The sequence below is a fragment of the Phaseolus vulgaris genome, chromosome 9, assembly GCF_051622355.1.
Source record: "Phaseolus vulgaris cultivar YP4 chromosome 9, ASM5162235v1, whole genome shotgun sequence".
NCBI lineage: Eukaryota > Viridiplantae > Streptophyta > Magnoliopsida > Fabales > Fabaceae > Phaseolus > Phaseolus vulgaris.
This window is the reverse complement of record NC_143506.1, coordinates 6,323,113-6,341,539: the sequence shown is the minus strand read 5'-3', so window position 1 is coordinate 6,341,539 and position 18,427 is coordinate 6,323,113. Positions and strand designations below refer to the sequence as shown.

Genomic DNA, 18,427 nt, shown 5'->3' with positions numbered 1-18,427 from the left:
CTCCCGTGGACTCTTGGGACTCTTTAAAGGATCAAATGCGCCTTAGGTTTGTGCCACCACACTTTAGGAAAGAACTCATGTTGAGACTCTAACGATTTCAACAAGGCACGCTAAGTGTGGATGCTTATTTCAAAGAATTAGAAACGCTTTTACTTAAAGTTAATTTGAAAGAAAGTGAGGAAGCTATGATAGCTAGGTTTGTAAGTGACCTAAGAAAGGATATTCAAGATGTTGTTGAACTGCAAGAGTATTCATCTTTGGGATCTTTGGTTCACCTTGCAATGAAGGTTGAAGCCCAAATTGCTAAGAAAAATGCTTTTAAAAACTCTCCCAATGATGGTTACTACAACAACTCTTGGAAAATTAAAAAGTCTTTTTCAAACCTTCCTTCTAAGGATTCTTCTTTCACACCTAGAGAGTCTAAGCCTTCTACTTCTACTCATATCTCACCCATCAAATCGTCTAGCAAGAAATGTTTTAAATGTATGGGATATGGTCACATAACTTCTAATTGCTCTTCTAAAAGGAATATGTTTGTGCATAATGGGGTAGTAGTTAGTGAGCATGATTCCAATTCATCTAGGCATTCTTCACCTTATAAGCCATCAAGTGAGATTGAGAGCGAAAATCCTTGTGAAGGTGACTTATTGATGATAAGGCGTATGTTGGGAACAATTCCAAAATCTTTGGATGATGCTCAAAGAGAAAATATTTTTCACACTGATGTCTTATCAACAACAAGTTATGTTCCTTGATTATTGATGGGGGTAGTTGCACTAATGTGGCTAGTACAAGAGTTGTGGAGAAGTTAGCCTTACCCACTATCTCTCATACCAAGCCTTATCAATTGCAATAGTTAAGTACCAAAGGTGAAATCATGGTTAATAAACAAGTCCTCATTAACTTTGCAATAGGAAAGTATAAAGATGAGGTTTTATGTGATGTTGTGCCCATGGAAGCAACTCATCTTCTTTTAGAAAGGCCTTGGAAATATGATAGACATGTTTTACATGATGGCCTATCCAATACAATGTCTTTTTCCATCCAAGGGCGCAAGGTTATCTTAAAACCCCTCTCTCCCAAAGAGGTTCATGGGGACCAAATAAAAATGAAAACTAAAAGAGAAAATGAGATAGAAAAAGAAGTAAGTACTAAACCGAGTCACACCACTTTGCCCACTAAATCCAACATGTTGACTTGTGCTATGCCTCAAAAGGAACCTCCAAGGTCTTCTTCTTCTTTATCTTTTTTATTACCCAAGGTTCCTATTTCAACACCAACTTGGTTAAAAAATGTTAGGGATGATTTTTCTTACCTCCTAATGGGTTTCACCATTTAAGAGGTCTTTTTCCAAATAGTGCCAAAGTTCAAGAGGGGTGGTGAATTGACCTTTTAAAACTTTCTCGCAGAAACAGTGTTTAACACAGTTTTACAGAAAATAAATCGATTTATGTGAAAATGAACAGATTTATTTCAGCACTGTTTTTGTTTGAAAAACGTTTATACAGCAAGGTTAATCACAAGATTATGCAGATAGATTTTCCAGATGCACACACACAGATATCAGATTGAAAAACAGTGAAACACAGAAAACAGCAAACCTTAATTCCAATTAATGTGATTTAGGTTCAGTTAAGGGCTTGACAATTAGTGAGACAATATATCACACTCAACCTGTTTTATTAGCCTTTAACAGATTATCAGTGTTCTTATTGAAACCAAACAGTTTTCCAGAAATTAAGAACAATATGCACAGTGCCTAGAAAGAACAGATTTATTTTTAATTGAACAGATTTATTTCTTTGTTGTTTTATCAATTATGCAGAAATGAAATTGCAGAGAGTGAGAGAGAATGAACACAAGCAGTTATACTGGTTCACTCTACTGAGCTACATCCAGTCTTCACCAAAACCAGGTGGAAATCACTAAAACACAGTACAACCAAGTACAATTCCCACTGTTCTTGAAACCTACAAGAACTTAGGTACTCTTGCTGAAAAAACCTATTTCAGCTCACACACACTCTCCAAGAAAACCTATCAAGAAGAGTGTTCAACCAAACTATTACAAGAAATGAGAAGTGAAACGACTACACCTGATTGAGGATACAAAGATCTGCCTTAAACCAGTAGGCAAGATTGCTAGAACAATAGCTGCACCTCACACCAAGCTTTTGGAACCAAACCAAGAACAAGCACTTTGTGATTTTTGAAATCTTTGAAGAACAAATGCTAATCCTTTGTAAACACTTAAGTCTCTGCTGTCAAAACTTGTTTTTGCAAATGTATGAACGATTCTTAAACTCAGAAACAAGTTTTCATTTTATAGAAAACCAACTTATAACAGAATTTTGAAAAACAGTTAAAGCTGTTATAAAATGAATAGATTGAAAATAAAATGAACAGATTTATTTTCAAAAGCAGTTAGAGAATTTGTTAAGTGAGGAGACTTAGTCAACCCTTCTGGTGCTGAGATAAAACTGAAAAACGTTTAAGCTTGACATGGCACCAGAGACAAAAGGAATCTATTCATTTACAGATGAACAGATTTATTTTTCAAAACGAAAACAGAGAAAGTTTAACTATTTAAAACTCAGTCGTTTTGAAAGATAGAAGACTTAGTCAAAATACATGATGCACAAAATCTAATTTTTACAAGACTTAGCCAATGCATCAGTTTAAAAATGAATCTGTTTATTTAGAAAAGAACAGATTTATTTTTATGCAGTAAACGTGTTTTTTGTAAAACATGTGAAAAACAGTTTAAGAAAACTTATGCTTGTTCTTATCACATGGCCAGTGGTTATGAGGTGAGTTACTCAGCAAAAAGCCCACTCTTAGACAACCTCTAAGCACTACCTAAGACACACTTAAAGCAAAGCAAAATACAAATGAAATGTACATAGAAGTCTTCATCAAACACAATCTTGAAGGGGCAGCAACCATCTTCAACAATTGAGTGTGTGAGAACTTGTCTTCTCCTCTTCTCAGTCTCATCTTGAGAGCCTTGGTTCCATCAAGTGGCGGCAACCCACACTTATCTTGGAGCATTCATACTTCAAGTGGCGTGTTCATCAACCAAGTCTTCATTCACATAAGTTTCCTCTCTTCTCCATCTCTTCCTTTCATCTCCATGTTCATACGAATTCAAAAACATGTCTAGGTTCCTTCTATTCGGTGTTTTGAGCTTAATTTCATGTAGTGTTCGGTTCTTATTCTCTTTTGCTGGATTCAATTGTTTCTTCTTCATTTCTTACTGATTTGTTCGGTGCTTTTCAATTTCTAAGCCATTTAAACGGTTCATTTGCTTCCTTATCTCTTTTAATCGGTTCAATTGGAAAGAAATGGGTCTTCCATGTGAGTTTGGTGTTTGGTGCAAGTTTTGGTGAGTTCTTGAAACATAGAACATTGATCCATTTCTATTAAAAGTGCCTATTCATTCTCCAACTCAAGTTGATTCCATAAAATGTCAAAGAATCATCTATATCTTGCTATTGGAATCATATCATGTGGTATCTAGAGTTTAGGTTTGTTCTTGCTTGATTTTGAGTTGTGTTGCACTTTTAATTCAAGAACTCTATATTCTTGTTGTTTATCTTTCTCTTTTTAGGCTTAATTTTGAGTTTTATTGCTGTTTTCTTAATTGTGCCTATCATGTGTTTGTGTCTTTTCCTTTTTGAATCCATACAAGTTTTGTCATAGTCATGTTTTTCCAAGAATGTCATCACTTCTTGTAGTCCTTTTATTGTACATTCCCTTTGGGGTTTCTTCACGTCCAAGTTGGTTCACGCGCTTGGTGTTCACGCCCAAAGAAGATATTCGCGTCCCTCCTACTGAGGTGTCTACACACCATGGTGGAGGGTTCGTTTCTTAATGAACCGCGCCCTTTCTATTTAACGTTTCTTTACATTGCGAGAAAGGGAAATTCGAGACAATGTGATGGAAGAGGCCCAAGCTTGGGCACTAGTTCAAGCCCAACAACTAGGTCCATGGCAAAGAGGATTCAAGAAGATTGGGATTCTGCTACTGATGGCAGAGAAACATTTCTTTATATGTTCAAAGAGGACCACAAGAAGTAAAGCCCAAGCCATGAGAGCCAATTTCTTTATTTGTAATTTTAGTAGAATAGGGTTCATTTAGCATAATGGGGGGGGGGGGGGTGCTTATCATTGTAGCTTGAGTAAAGCCTTTTAGGGTAAGAAGTTAACCTAGCTTCTAGAAGTTTCCTCTTAGGGTGCGACATTGACTTTAGTCAAAACCCTAGCAGCCGCTCTTTTGTGTATTCCCCTTCCTACCCTTGCTCCTTGTTCTCCAAGGCACCTAAACCTATATAATGGGGTGCTTGGCTCATGTTTTAATAAGATCAATTTTATGAGTAAATTGCTGCCAAATATTGCAAGCTTCTACTCCCTTGTCTAGTCTCTCTAGGTTAGACACTTTGATCTTCACCTCCACCTTTCTCCAAGTGATATGGCCCAACCAATCACTCTCCATACCTTTCATGCACCTACAAGGAACCCATAGCTCTATATGAGCCCTCCTTGATCCATCACATCCATTGCTTCCGCCACCCTCCTGGCCGAGAACACCACTGCCAGAGCCGCCTTCTCCAACGATTGATACCTCGTTTCCGGCCCCTGCAAGACCTTACTGACGAAGTATATGGGCTTTTGAGTCTGGTCCTGCTCTTGAACCAGCACCGCGCTAATCGCCCACTCAGTCACTGTGAAATACAACCTCAAGGGCACCCCCACCCGTGGCTTGCAGAGCACAGGAGGAGCCGCCAGATACTCTTTGAGCTTGAGGAATGCCTCCTCGTACTCCTCGGTCCATACGAACCTACTATTTCGCTTGAGGCATTGGAAGTAAGGATGGCCCTTGTCTCCTCCAGCTGAGACGAATCTGGACAGTGCGGCCATCCGCCCTGTCAGTTGCTGTACTTCTTTCACCGAGGCGGGACTCTTCATCGCTAGAATCGCCGCACACTTGTCGGGGTTTGCCTCTATACCCCGATCGGTGAGCATGAATCCTAAGAACTTTCCCGCCTCGACCCCAAAAACGCACTTCTCCGGAATCAGCTTGAGGCGGTACTTAGCTATCGTGGCGAACAACTCTTCTAGGTCAGCTGTGTGTCACCTTCTCTCCTGGGAGGTCACCACCATGTCATCAACGTAGGCCTGCACGTTTCTACCCAGCACAGGTGCAAGGATCCTATCCATCAATCTTTGGTAGGTGGCGCCGACATTCTTCAAACCGAACAACATGACCTTGTAGCAGTAACTACACGTCTCGATCATGAACGCCGTTTTTCTCTCATCACGTGGATGCATCTTGATCTGATTGTACCCCGAGAATGCATCCAAGAAACTCAGAATTTTACAGCCCGAGGCGCTGTCCACTAATGCGTCGATGTTGGGCAGAGGATACGAATCCTTGGGGCACGCCTTATTCAGGTCTGTGAAGTCTACACACATCCTCCACTTCCCATTTACCTTCTTCACTAAGACCACATTGGCCAGCCACTCAGGGTACTGAATCTCCCTGATGTGTCCGGCGCTCAACAACTTCTTAGTCTCTTCCTGTACAACGAGGCGCCTCTCGTCATTGAACTTCCTCCTCCTTTGTCGCACAGGGCGGACCTTGGAGTCCATAGTGAGATGGTGGCACAAAAAGTCAGGGTCGATGTCTGGCATGTCCGAGGTGGACCATGCAAATGCGTCCAAATGACGCAAGATTACTGCGCCACCTCGTCCTGCTCCTCCTGACTCAGCAGTCGACCTAACTTGAAGATCTTACCCCCAATTTGCCTCTCAACCACATTCTCCACAGGCTCAGGTCGCCTATCTCGAGCGCTCTCTGCGCGAGACTCACTTCCGTGACCTTCTCTTCTAGGCATCGCTTTAGCGAGCACTTCTCTCGCGGGCAAGGCCTTCCCAGGTACTTCTTCCATGGGCAAGGCCTCCTCGGGTACTTCTTCCATGGGCGAGGCCTCCCCGGGTACTTCTTCCATGGGAGTGGCCTCTCCATGTGCTCCTTCTAAGGGTGCGGCCTTCCCCGCGGGCACGGCCTTGACAGGCGTCTCCACCGCGCTGGTACCGCCTCCTCTAAGGGCTCCACCTCTATAGGCAGGTCCGCACTGAGCGGCCGCTCCAACACCATGAACACTCCCCTCTTTGTTTTTAGGCTGTTCTCGTAGCACTTTTTTGCCTCTTGTTGATCGGATTTGATCACGATCACTCTGCCGCTGAGGTCAGGCAGCTTCAACTTCATGTGGTGTGTCGAGGACACCCCTTTAATTTGTTCAAAGCTGGCCTCCCCAGCAGGATGTTATACGCCGAGTTGGCGTTCACAACTAAGTATCGGATTCTCTCGGTACGTGACGTCGTTCCATCTGTAAATGTCGTCCTCAGCTCCAGGTAGCCACGTACCTCCACTTGGTCCCCTACGAACCCATACAGACATCCCGTGTATGGCCTCAGCAGATCAGGGGACAACTGCAACTTATTAAATGTGGACCAGAACATGACGTCTGCGGAGCTGCTCTGGTCCACAAGGACTCGGTGTACCCTTCTTCCCGCGGTGACGACCGAAATGACCACAGGGTCATTATCATGGGGGACGACGTCGCCTAGGTCAGCCTTTGTAAACACAAGGTTTGTTTCCCACGGGTCATCCAGTCCTTCTTCAGCTACTGAGTTCACCGAGTGCACATACCTTTTGCGCTGAGAGGTAGTGCATCCTCCTCCTGAGAAGCCACCAGATATGGTGTGCACTTCCCCATGGATCGACATCTCATGTGCCTGATCCTCTTCTGGTACTGCCAGGGTCGCGGCTGTAGAAGACCCGGCCAGATAGTCTTTCAGGAACCCATTCTTTACCAACTCGTCCAACTAATTGCCCAACGCCAAGCAGTTGTTAATATGATGTCCGAACGCCTGATGAAACTCGTACCACACGTCCTTGTGAGGTCCCAGCACTTTATCCGTCTTCGCTAGTGATGGCATTTTCATGAAGTTCTTCTTGAATCAATGTAGAGTAATGGGGCGGAAGCAATGAATGAGGTGAGCAAGATCCTCCTAAGAGTGGTGTTGATCTTGTAGGTGCATGTTAAGTGTGGGTATTGGGTGGTTCGGCCAACCCAAGGGAAAAGATGAAGGAATTGAAGTTTAGAGCCTAGGATTCTAGGAGAAGCAAAGCTTGGCACAAAATGGCAGCATAACTTTACTCACAATAAACTTGAAAATACAAGGTGTAGGCTCCTCCTTTTATAGGCTAAGGAGGACCATAATGCAACCCTAATGCTAGCCAAATGAAATGTAAATGTGAAGCACATGGGTGCACATGGCACATGGGTGCACAAATGAGCACATGGGGAGGGGTGTGTCTAGTTTTTATGCTCACCCCTTCCATGGGCTTTCTAGACCCGCCTTGGTAAATTTAGAGGTTTTTTTAGAAACTCTAAGTTTACCTAGGTTGGTGTTTTAGGTGCCAAAATTAATTCTAAGAAAATTACAAATAAAGTTCCCATGCTAATTTTGACAAGAAATTAAAGTCTACTCTACACTAGAGTTTATGGCATTTGAACATGTAAAAGAACGTCTTCTTGGATCCTCTTGGCCATAACTCTATGGTTGGCCGAAATCTACCCTTTGGTGGGCTTGCATGTGGACTTGTGCTTGGGCCTCTTCCATCAGCTGGGGCCCTCAGCTTGTCCGCTATGTTAGGCACGGCGATTAAATCTTTCAACTCCACCACAAAATCATGCCTCACCGTCCTATTCCCTTCCATTCGCCCCCTCGCCTCCTCCGCTCGCTCCCTCGCCTGGGGCCTCCTCGTCTCGTACGGGCGCTTCCTCTCCTGACCTTTCCTTCCACTCGCGGCCTCGTTCACCCTGGCGGGTTGTGCACGCGACGACGCTCTTGGGCGTGCTGGTGCAACACTCGTGCGCTTCTTGCACACCTCGCCCTCTGTTGCGATGTGCTCCACCGCGCGACGCCTGATTTCTGCAAAGGTTCGAGGGCGGCTTCTGATGATTGATTCGCAGAATGGTCCAGGGCACATCCCCTTCCTGAATGCATAGACAATCATCAGTTCCTCCGTGGTGCCAACCTTCACCAGTTGTGCCCCGAAGCGGTTGATATACTCTTTCAAGGTCTCGCCTTGATACTGCTTAACGTCAAATAGATCATACGACACCGGTGGAGGAGCCCGGTTCACAAGGTACTGCTCCCGGAATAGCTGTGAGAGCTGCGCGAAGGAGGTTAAGTGGCCATCTGGAAGGCTGATAAACCAATCCATTGCCATTCCTGTTAACCTGCTCATGAAGAGCTTGCATCTTACGGCGTCAGAGCTGCCAACTAGCATCATCTGCGTGTGGAACGCAGTGAGGTGTGCCTCGGGATCCTCCATTCCTGTGAAGATCACCTTGGGACCTACGAACGTGTGCGGGATCGCCGCCTCCATGATCGACTGCGAGAACGGTGTGGGGAACTCCCTAGGTGGCGTGAAACATTCACGATCCTCTGTTTTAAGAATCCCAGGGTGGTTGCGCAACCCGCGACGCAACTCCTCATTCGCGCGACATAACTCTTCGTTCCTCGCTTGTGACGCGGCGAGGTCCACCTGTATGCGCTCCTGCTCTACCTTTGATGCCGCCATCGCTTCTTGCAGGCCTTGCATCATTTCCATGACCTGCTGCATGGGCATGTCGTTGCTCTCAGCGCGCGTCGAACTCTGCCTTGTCGTCCTCATTCTTCGTAGCTTCTTGGAGAACTTCAAACTGTAACTGTGATTCTTGGAAAATCCTTCGGTGAAAACCGAGCGGGGACGCAAACAAACGGTAGAAACTTAGGAAAATTGGGAAATGAACGGTTATAACAGAACAAGACCGAAGATAATTGGCGGAAACTGATCAAAACTGGAAAACAATTGGTGAAACTGATCGAAACCACGAACAAACGATGGAACTGAACGAAGCTTCAAAGACGAATGGTGAAAACTGAATGAGAACGAAAACAATCAGTGAAACTTCGTGAAACTTCAAGACGAACGGTGAATCTTGCAAGATTCTTGAGAAACCTCCACAAAACTTGCTATTGAACCTATAGCAACTTGCGGTGGGACAAACGTTTTAGAACGCGCCCCACAGTGGGCGCCAAATGTTCCTGCCGGTTGACCAGATTGTGGTTAGTGCGTAGCCATGACTCACGTATCAAGGTCTCCTTCGCCTTAGTTCCAGATCTTCTCCCTTAGCCGCCGTGAGTATCTGAAACAGAGAGAACAAAGGGCGCCCTCGCGGTCGTTTGCACTCCGACGCTCAAGTCGGTAGGCAAAAAACACTATGCACCTCCATATCGGAGCACCGTAACTGTGATGCTCGGAAGACGTGTAACTGAACTCTAACAAACTTCTCTCTCATGCTCAAATCACTCGTGCGTACAGTGTGTAAGCTGGAAAATGATTCAAGCATGTGTAAAAGTGTAAGAGCGTACCTCACTAAGCTTTCAGAAAAGCTTATATACCTCTCGTTCTCAGTGCTACTTCCACGTGTCACTTATGACTTAAGCGCGACTCCACGTGGAAGGCCTTACGATGCTGTAACCCAACTTAGGGAAATCCCAGCGCGTAAGTCTTCCCTCCTCGAAGTGCATCCGACGTAGGGGGCGACTACCTGGGTGCCAACTCATGCGCCCCAACCTCTAGTCACTCGCCCTGGGAGTATCTCAGCCTTCCTCTCGCACCATGCGCGTAGATTACCCCTGGGACGTGGCCCTCTCCCAGGCCGTGTCTGTCCCAGCGGTTCTCCAAAGGTGGCGTGGATAGCCACGTCCCTACACCTCATGCATGGGTACTTCACAAGTCAGGTCACTCCCTACTGGTACTGGAAATATGTCCTTGAAGCCACCTTTCTCTTCTCTTTACTACTGTTATGACGTACCGGGGCCTGAGGCCTCCCCGTCCGTACCGTGGCCTCTCGCTGTGCCGCCCCCTCCACGGTCTTCCCTACCCGTGGGTATCGGGGGTGGCACCATCTAGGCCAAAGCACGCTATTAGGACAACGAGTCACGCCTTTTGATGGAAGAGGCCCAAGCACAAGCCCACATGCAAGCCCACCAAAGGGTAGATTTGGGCCAACCATAGAGTTATGGCCAAAAGGATCCAAGAAGACGTTCTTTTACATGTTCAAATGCCATAAACTCTAGTGTAGAGTAGACTTTAATTTCTTGTCAAAATTAGCATAGGAACTTTATTTGTAATTTTCTTAGAATTAATTTTGGCACCTAAAACACCAACCTAGGTAAACTTAGAGTTTCTAAAAAAACCTCTAAATTTACCAAGGCCGGTCTAGAAAGCCCATGGAGGGGGTGAGCATAAAAACTAGACACACCCCTCCCCATGTGCTCATTTGTGCACCCATGTGCTTCACATTTACATTTCATTTGGCTAGCATTAGGGTTGCATTATGGTCCTCCTTAGCCTATAAAAGGAGGAGCCTACACCTTGTATTTTCAAGTTTATGGTGAGTAAAGTTATGCTGCCATTTTGTGCCAAGCTTTGCTTCTCCTAGAATTCTAGGCTCTAAACTTCATTTCCTTCACATCTCCATGGGCTGGCCGAACCTCCCTATAATCATACCTATCATGCACCTTCAAGATCAACACCACTCTTAGGAGGATCTTGCTCACACACCTTCATAGCTTCCGCACCACTTTTCTTACATGATTCAAGAAGACCTTCATGAAATGCCATCACCTTTAAGGTGGGAGACGCCTAATCATGTCGACACTCAAAGCTGGCGACGCCCAAAGCTGGCGACACCCAAGGCAGTTAACATACTAACTTTCCTCCTTGGAGCCCCTTGATGGGTCCCATCGTATGTTTGACCTTGGTCAACGCCCAAGGATGGGTCGGTACAATTCTTGTACTACCGGAATTTCGAAAGGCCGAATAGTCGATAAGATCGAATGAACGTGGAAGCATAGGATAAACCGCGATTAACCATAATTAAGCAGTTTAACCGTAAACCATGATTGAATCACAAATGGACCTTTGCCTGAGCCCAAAAGAAAGTCCATAACAACTAAACCCCAACACAAGGTTATAAATATCATAAGGGACCTGTGCGAGAGGTAATCTTCTAATCCCTAGTTTATCCACATATTATACTCAGACTGACTTGAGCGTCGGAGCACCTTCGTAGGTACCCCACCCCGTCGTTCTTGGAGGACTTGTCAGACGGAGACGCCGAATACAGGAGCTGCAAGGACGAGAAGACGGAAGCTACAAGAGTCATTCTGAGAGGTACCCGACCTTGTAAGAACATTTTTGGCGCCCACCGTGGGTCCGGGAAGAAACCCCTTTAGAGTGACCACATGGTAACAAAAAAAAACATGACGGGAAATGAGAGGAATGTGCACGTAGGAGAGACCAGTCAACCAGATCCCATGGCAATGATTTTGCAAATGAGGAAGGAGATGGATGTTTTGAAGAAGAAGAATGAAGAAGAGGTTCAGCTATGAGGAGAGAAAACGAAGAAGAGTTGGCGACGTTAAGAAGAGAGAATACACGGATGAAGCAGAAACTCAATGAACCAACAGTTCAAGACACTATAGAAGGGGAACATCCTCCGACTAAGAGCACTCATCTTAGAACCGAGCCGACAGTTCCCATCTAGAGAATACCCGGTTAATTTCAGTGAGCAGTTTGGGAGCAGTTTCTCGACAAAGTCCTTTTGTGGAGTCCATTATGGAAGTGCCCTTGTCGAGTACCTGGAAGAATCCAGCTCTTGACAAATATGATGGAACAACTGACCTTGATGAGCATGTAGATGCGTATGTAACACAAGTCAGCTTATACACCGTCGAAGATGCACTGTTATGCCGAGTATTTCTAACCTCCCTCAAGGGAGCTTCTTTGAGTTGGTTTACTCGATTACCAACGCACTCCATTGACTGTTTTGACACTTTGGTCAAGAAGTTTGGTGCACAGTTTGCTACAAGTCGCCACCACCACCTCACATCCATCGCTTTAGTTAATATTCGGCAAGCAAAAACGGAGTCATTGCGAACTTGTATGGAAAGGTTTGGCAAGATAGCGTTGAACATACGCAATCTAAGTCCTGAGTTAGCCATGCATCACATGGTAACCGCTCTCAATCCTGGTCCGTTCTCGGATAGCTTGTGTAAGAAACCAGTTATGAATCTGGATGAGTTACGACAGAGAGCAACCAAATTTATGCAACTAGAAGAATTGAGGGAATTTTGCGCCAAGACTCGAGTGCCTGAAGAAGCTGAAAAAAAAGTTGATAAGAACTGACCCATGACATCCGCAAGGCCGAGAGAATTCCCTAAACCGGCACGATTTACTCGTTACACTCCCTTGACGACCGACAGGTCGAGGATCCTGGAGGAAGCTCTCAGTGTCGACCTCTTGACAACGTTGAAAAAACTAACACGCCTTCGAATGCATATCAAACTAAGCATTGCCGCTATCACTGAAATTTTGGTCATACTACGGAGGACTGCTGGACCTTGAAAAATAAGATCGAAGAGCTTGTACAAGCGGGCCATCTTTGTCACTTTGTGCAGGGTAATCAAGAGGACAGAAGACCAAGGGTTGATGAAAGGAGGACAAATCACCGAGAGAACAGAAGAAGGGATGGCTGAGAAGACAGGGAACCACACGATCGCCGAGAGGGCAGACCTGTGCGTGGCGTAATTAACACCATCGCAGGAGGCTTTGCTGGAGGAGGGACGACATACTCATCCCGAAAGAGACACCTTAGAGCCATTAGCTCCGTGTACTCCATCCATAGGTTCCCGAGAAGAAGCATGTCGCCTATTCTTTTCACTGATGATGACTTTAAAATTATTGATACAAGACATGATGATCCTATGGTGGTGACCATTGAAGTAACCAATTTTGTAATCATGAAAACGTTGATAGACCAAGGGAGCTTTGTGGATATCCTTTACTGGAAAACCTTCAAGAAAATGGGTTTACCCTTAGATACGATGGTGTATTTCAATGAGCAAATAGTCGGATTCTCGGGGGAGAGAGGAGACACTCGAGGATACATTGATCTAGACACGAAATTTGGTGAAGGCAATGAATGCTGCAAAACTATAAGAGTCAGATATCTACTGGTGGATGCAAAATCCTCGTATAACATTCTTCTAGGAAGGCCATCCCTCAACAAGTTAGGGGCAATAGTGTCAACTCCTCATCTCGCCATGAAATTCCCTTCGGATTGTAAAAGCCGAAGTAAGAATGTTGTGACACTCCATTCAGACCAAAAAACAGCTAAGGAATGTTACGCCGCTAGTCTGAGAATTCTCCCTCGGCACCAAGCCGAAGGCTGAAAGTCCACCAAGCCGCGACCTTGCATGATTTTGGTCCCAGGCCCAATGATGAACCACATGTAGAACCAAAAGAGTAGACTGTCTTATGGCATCTTGGTAAACCGAGCCAAAATACCAGGCTAGGTTCCACCATTGGAGAAAAAGATCAAGGGATAATCACAAGGATTTTGGCCAAGAATTCAGATTTATTTGCCTGGACGACTGCCGACATGCTGGAAATAGATCCCAAGATTATTTCACATAAGCTCTCAGTCTGTAAAGAGGCAAGGCCGATAGCTCATAATAAAAGAAGGTTAGTAGGAGAAAAAAGGAAGATTACGGAAGAAGAGTTGCACAAGCTTCTGGAGGCAAGATTTATCCGAGAAATACACTGCACTACTTGGTTAGCAAATATAGTGTTGGTCCAGAAGAAGAGTGGGAAATAGCAGATGTGTACCGATTATACTAATCTTAACAGGGCCTGCACAAAAGACGCATACCCCCTACCCAGTATTGACCGACTAGTAGATGGAGCAGCCGGACACAAAGTGTTAGGTTTCCTTGACGCGTATTCTGGGTACAATCAAATACCCATGTATCCGACAGACCGGGGGAAAACAACCTTCTAAACCGAAAAGGCAAATTTTTGCTATGAAGTCATGCCTTTCGGATTAAAAAATGCGGGTGCAACTTATCAGAGATTGATAGACCGGATGTTCCGAGAGCAGATAGGAAGAATGGTGGAAGTTTATGTTGATGATGTGATCATGAAGTTTGATAGTGTTCAACAACACACTATAGATTTGGCCAAGGTTTTTGATCGGTTAAGACGATATGACATGCGTCTTAACCCTTAAAAGTGCGTGTTCGATGTGGAAGGTGGAAAATTTTTAGGGTTCATGCTAACTAGCCGGGGCATTGAAGCAAACCCAGATAAATGTCAAGCCTTGGAAAATATGAGAAGCCCGCAAGACCTGAAAGAAGTACAACGACTGGTGGGGAGGATAACATCGATGTCCAGATTCATGGAAAGATTAGCAGATAAGATAATGCCAATCCTTAAGCTCATGAAGAAGGCCGAAAAGTTTTCGTGGAATGCAACATGTGAGGAGGCCTTTTCGGCTGTCAAACAAGCCTTATCCCAACCTCCAATATTAAGCAAACCGATCTCTGGGGTACCTTTGTTGGTCTACCTGGCCGTATCATCGGAAGTCGTGAGTGCCGCTCTTGTCCAAGGAAAAACTGATAAAAAAACCTGTCTATTTCGTTAGCCGAGTATTTCAAGACGCCGAGACTAGATACCAAATGATCGAAAAAGTAGCTCTAACCCTCGTGCTTGCATCGAGAAGGTTGCGACCATATTTTGAAAGTCATGAGATCATAGTACAAACAGACTGTCCTATAAGCAAAGTATTGAGGAAACTCGAGTTGGCAGGCCGAATGATCGGGTGGTCCATACAGTTATCTGAGTTTGGAATTAAGTATGAACCTAGAGGGCCTATAAAATCACAAAGTCTAGTTGACTTTACTTCAGAGCTACAAGGCAGTTTGGAACCAGATGCAACATGGATTCTTTATGTGGATGGATCTTCCAGTAAAGGTGGAGGAGGAGCAGGAGTTGTCTTGGAAGGACCAGGAAGCCTCTGCATAGAACAATCGCTACGATTTGACTTCAAAGCATCCAACAACCAGGCCGAGTACGAAGCGCTCATAGCTGGTTTACTACTTGCCAAAGACATGGGAGCTCGAAAATTCGAATGCAAGATTGATTCACAATTGACAGTCGGTCATATAAATGGAGAGTACCAAGTGAAGGACTCACTGCTGTTAAAGTATTACCACCGAGTGGTGGACATCTTGGCAAAGTTCGAAAGCGTCACGATATGCCACATAAAGCGAGAAGATAACTCTCGAGCTGACATGTTATCAAAGTTGGTCAATAATAAGCAGAAAGGTCGACATGACACCGTCATACGAAAAACCTCGTTCGCTTCGACGGTAACAATGGAGGAATGCATGACAACGGATAGAGAGGATGTCTATTGGATTTCTGAAATTAAGAACGTTCTGGAAGGCCGGGAAGCCGGGAAAGAATGTAGCGACCTCGCTATGAGAAAAAAGGCTTCTCGATTCGTTTTAGTAGGTGATGACCTATACAAGAGAGGATACTCTACTCCGCTGCTTAAATGTGTATCAAAGACCGACGCCGAGTACATTTTAAAAGAGTTACACCATGGTGCGTGTGGACTACATTCAGGAGCACGAACAATGGCAACAATAGTACTTAGGGTCGGGTACTATTGGCCTACCCTAAGAGTCGATTGCGCTGATTTCGTCAAAAAATGTCAAAATTTCCAGGAACATGGTTCCCTCATACATCTTCATCCTCACGACTTACAAAACATCAACTCTCCATGGCCGTTTGCCTTATGGGGAATGGATATAGTTGGCCCTTTCCCCCAACTGACAGGGCAAAGAAAGTTCTTACTAGTAGCAGTAGACTACTTCACCAATTGGATTGAAGCGGAACCTCTTGCAAAAATCACTGTCGGACAGATCCAAGGCTTTTTATGGAAAAGTATAGTGTGCCGTTTTGGCATCCCACACACTATCATCACTGATAATGGAAGGCAGTTTACAAACAGAAAGTTGGCAGAATTGTACACAAGTCTGGGAATCCCACACAAGACAAGCATAGTAGAACATCCACAGACTAACAGACAAGTTGAGTCTGCAAACAAGGTTATCCTTACAGAGTTGAAGAAGAGACTGGGTAGCACAAAGGGGAAATAGGTAGAAGAGCTTCCTAAAGCCTTATGGGCCTACAGATGCACTCCACATTCGGTCACAGGGGAAACTCCCTATAACCTTACATATGGAACAAACACTATGTTACCAGTTGAGGTCGGAGAGCCGACTATCCGACGAGAAATTGATTATCTCAAGCTCAATGAGGAGTGCTTAAAAACTGAGTTAGATTTACTCCAGGAAATGCGTGACAGAGCGAAAATACGGGAATAAGCGTGTAAACAAAGGGCATCAAGAAGATACAACTCTAAAACCAAGTCGCGCTCGTTCCAAGAAGGGGATCTTGTATGGAGAATGAGAGGAGAAGCTCGCAAGCCGGCAGCTGAAGGAAAATTCAGTTTGAGCTGGGAAACTCTTCTAGCTGAGAGCGCAAGCTTTCTACCTCAGTTGCGCTCTTATCCCTTTTCATTAAATCGGAGGCCATACGCTTGCCGAGGACGAGAGTCCGAGAGCAAAGCTCCATGAAAGCGACGTGGACTTGGGAAGGTCGGGCCGACAAGAAAGAGTCCTGCTTATAAGGGTTGAGAGTCACCCTCACCCCCTCGGCAACTCGGAGGTCATGGCTGAAAAAATCAAGGCCGCTTGAACTCGATCCTCCGACACCTCAGCCTCTTTTCGAGGACTTGCCCGAAGATGAGTGTTCCCCGTGACGCCGAGAAGAACGACCTCGATGATCATCCTTTGTTCTCTTTTTCGGGTTGGCGGGAGGACGAGAGGTATCTGGTCCCGGCACCATAGTTATTGGGATGACCGCCTCTGCGACAGGCGTGGAGCTCCCGACACCCGCCACAATAGTTTGAGCCCTTTGTTGTCGCTTCAAGCGCAACTCCTTGAAGTAGTCCTTACTCCCACCTGTCGGTGTCAGGCTTGGCATGATATCTGCAAAAAACCAGACTTAAGTCAAATGTCAAAGTAAAAAAGAGCTGAGACGAGTAAAAGAAACATACCATCAACATCAACAATTTTATTAGAAGACAAGTAGGCACAGACGATAGCCCGAGTTGGGATCTGGCGGGGAAGCCCATCCAGAACAGATAGTACCTCCAGGTCGTCCTTGGTCATCAGGCTTCTCGGCCACATATAGAAACATGTCGGATCCTTTGTCCAATAAAAAGGGAGAGTCTTGCCATCACAGAAAAATGGTCGACCTTCCTCCTCAATCACAACCTTGAAGAAACCTTTTTTAAATTTCTTATAGGATGTGGTAAAAGGATGAAGGAAGCTATTCTTTGATTGGCTGACTAAAGATACCCAACCTATCCGGTCTCTCGGCCTTGTACCGAAAAAATGTAAAAAAGACCTAGGAGTTGGCTTAAGGCCAAGCACCTCACAAAGCAACCGAAAAGCCTGGAGCGCAGCCCAACTATTCAGATGCAACTGCGTGGGAGCTACATTCAAGACACGCAAAACCTCCATGGTAAACTCATCAAAAGGAAAGCGGACATGAATGTCCGGAATCAAACAAGAATAAAAATAGAAAAAAATCTATGCCTTATTTCCCTCTACCCAAACAAACGGTTTCAAATTCGCGACACCTACGCAAGGCAAACGCACCATTCGGCACACCCTCTAAAACAATATCAAAACTCTCTACAAAGTCATGAAACATTGAAACATTAGTATACTTAGAAAAAACCTCACGAACTCTATTGTCCACCCACACATATTTGGCCTCTCGAGTTTCCTCTCCATGATAAGCACTCAAAGAGGAAGACATAGAAGGTTCAGGGTTATCTCGGCTTGAAGGGCCGAGAGCCTGAGAAGAAACCTCAGTACTCTCGGCATCACTAAGCACAACATCTATAGCCAGTGGCCTTTCCCTACTCGAACTCCTACAATCCGAAGAAAATAAAGTGGTTACAAAAGGAGAATACATGGTTACCTCAGAGAAACTCTTCGAATGAGTACACACAATCAATGAAAGGAGTATTCGGTTCTCGAATTCTCGGAGCTAATTCACGGTTAACACGTAAGAAATAGAACCCACCGCCACCACTATTTATAGGTGAAGGAAAAGGAGAATACGAACCGTCATACACGATCTCCACCGTTGGATCAAGTCAATATCAACGACCCAGATCATGCGAACTCACGCCACCTGACATCACACATCCATATGCCTCGAGTAACCAAAAATTTTCACTCGGCCTCAGGACATAAACAGATTATACAAAACGGATTATAAAGAGCACATTCAAAACTAGCTCACGACCTCTCCAGTTCTCAGCTTCTCGGCTATCTAAGACTACGTTGGATTTTCACAATTTCACTCGAGCCTGG

At 44.9% G+C, this 18,427-nt stretch overlaps 3 protein-coding genes across 3 annotated transcripts; all 3 read left to right on the top strand.

The window, feature by feature from the left end:
* Positions 1-11,744: 11,744 nt before the first annotated feature.
* LOC137822116 (uncharacterized) lies at positions 11,745-12,314 on the top strand. The gene has a single exon (XM_068627018.1). It carries the CDS (start codon positions 11,745-11,747, stop codon positions 12,312-12,314), a length of 570 nt encoding a protein of 189 aa, XP_068483119.1.
* Positions 12,315-12,829: 515 nt separating this feature from the next.
* On the top strand, positions 12,830-13,360 carry LOC137822115 (uncharacterized). The gene has a single exon (XM_068627017.1). It carries the CDS (start codon positions 12,830-12,832, stop codon positions 13,358-13,360), a length of 531 nt encoding a protein of 176 aa, XP_068483118.1.
* A 1,284-nt stretch (positions 13,361-14,644) lies between these two features.
* Positions 14,645-16,132, top strand: LOC137822114 (uncharacterized). Its single transcript, XM_068627016.1, has one exon. The coding sequence runs from the start codon at positions 14,645-14,647 to the stop codon at positions 16,130-16,132; it is 1,488 nt and encodes a 495-aa protein (XP_068483117.1).
* The last annotated feature ends 2,295 nt before the right edge of the window (positions 16,133-18,427 follow it).

Excerpts from the sequence above, each read along its gene's own strand:
- LOC137822116 (XM_068627018.1), top strand. The coding sequence starts at position 11,745 with ATGGAAGTGCCCTTGTCGAGTACCTGGAAGAATCCAGCTCTTGACAAA.
- LOC137822115 (XM_068627017.1), top strand. The coding sequence starts at position 12,830 with ATGTCGCCTATTCTTTTCACTGATGATGACTTTAAAATTATTGATACA.
- LOC137822114 (XM_068627016.1), top strand. The coding sequence starts at position 14,645 with ATGATCGAAAAAGTAGCTCTAACCCTCGTGCTTGCATCGAGAAGGTTG.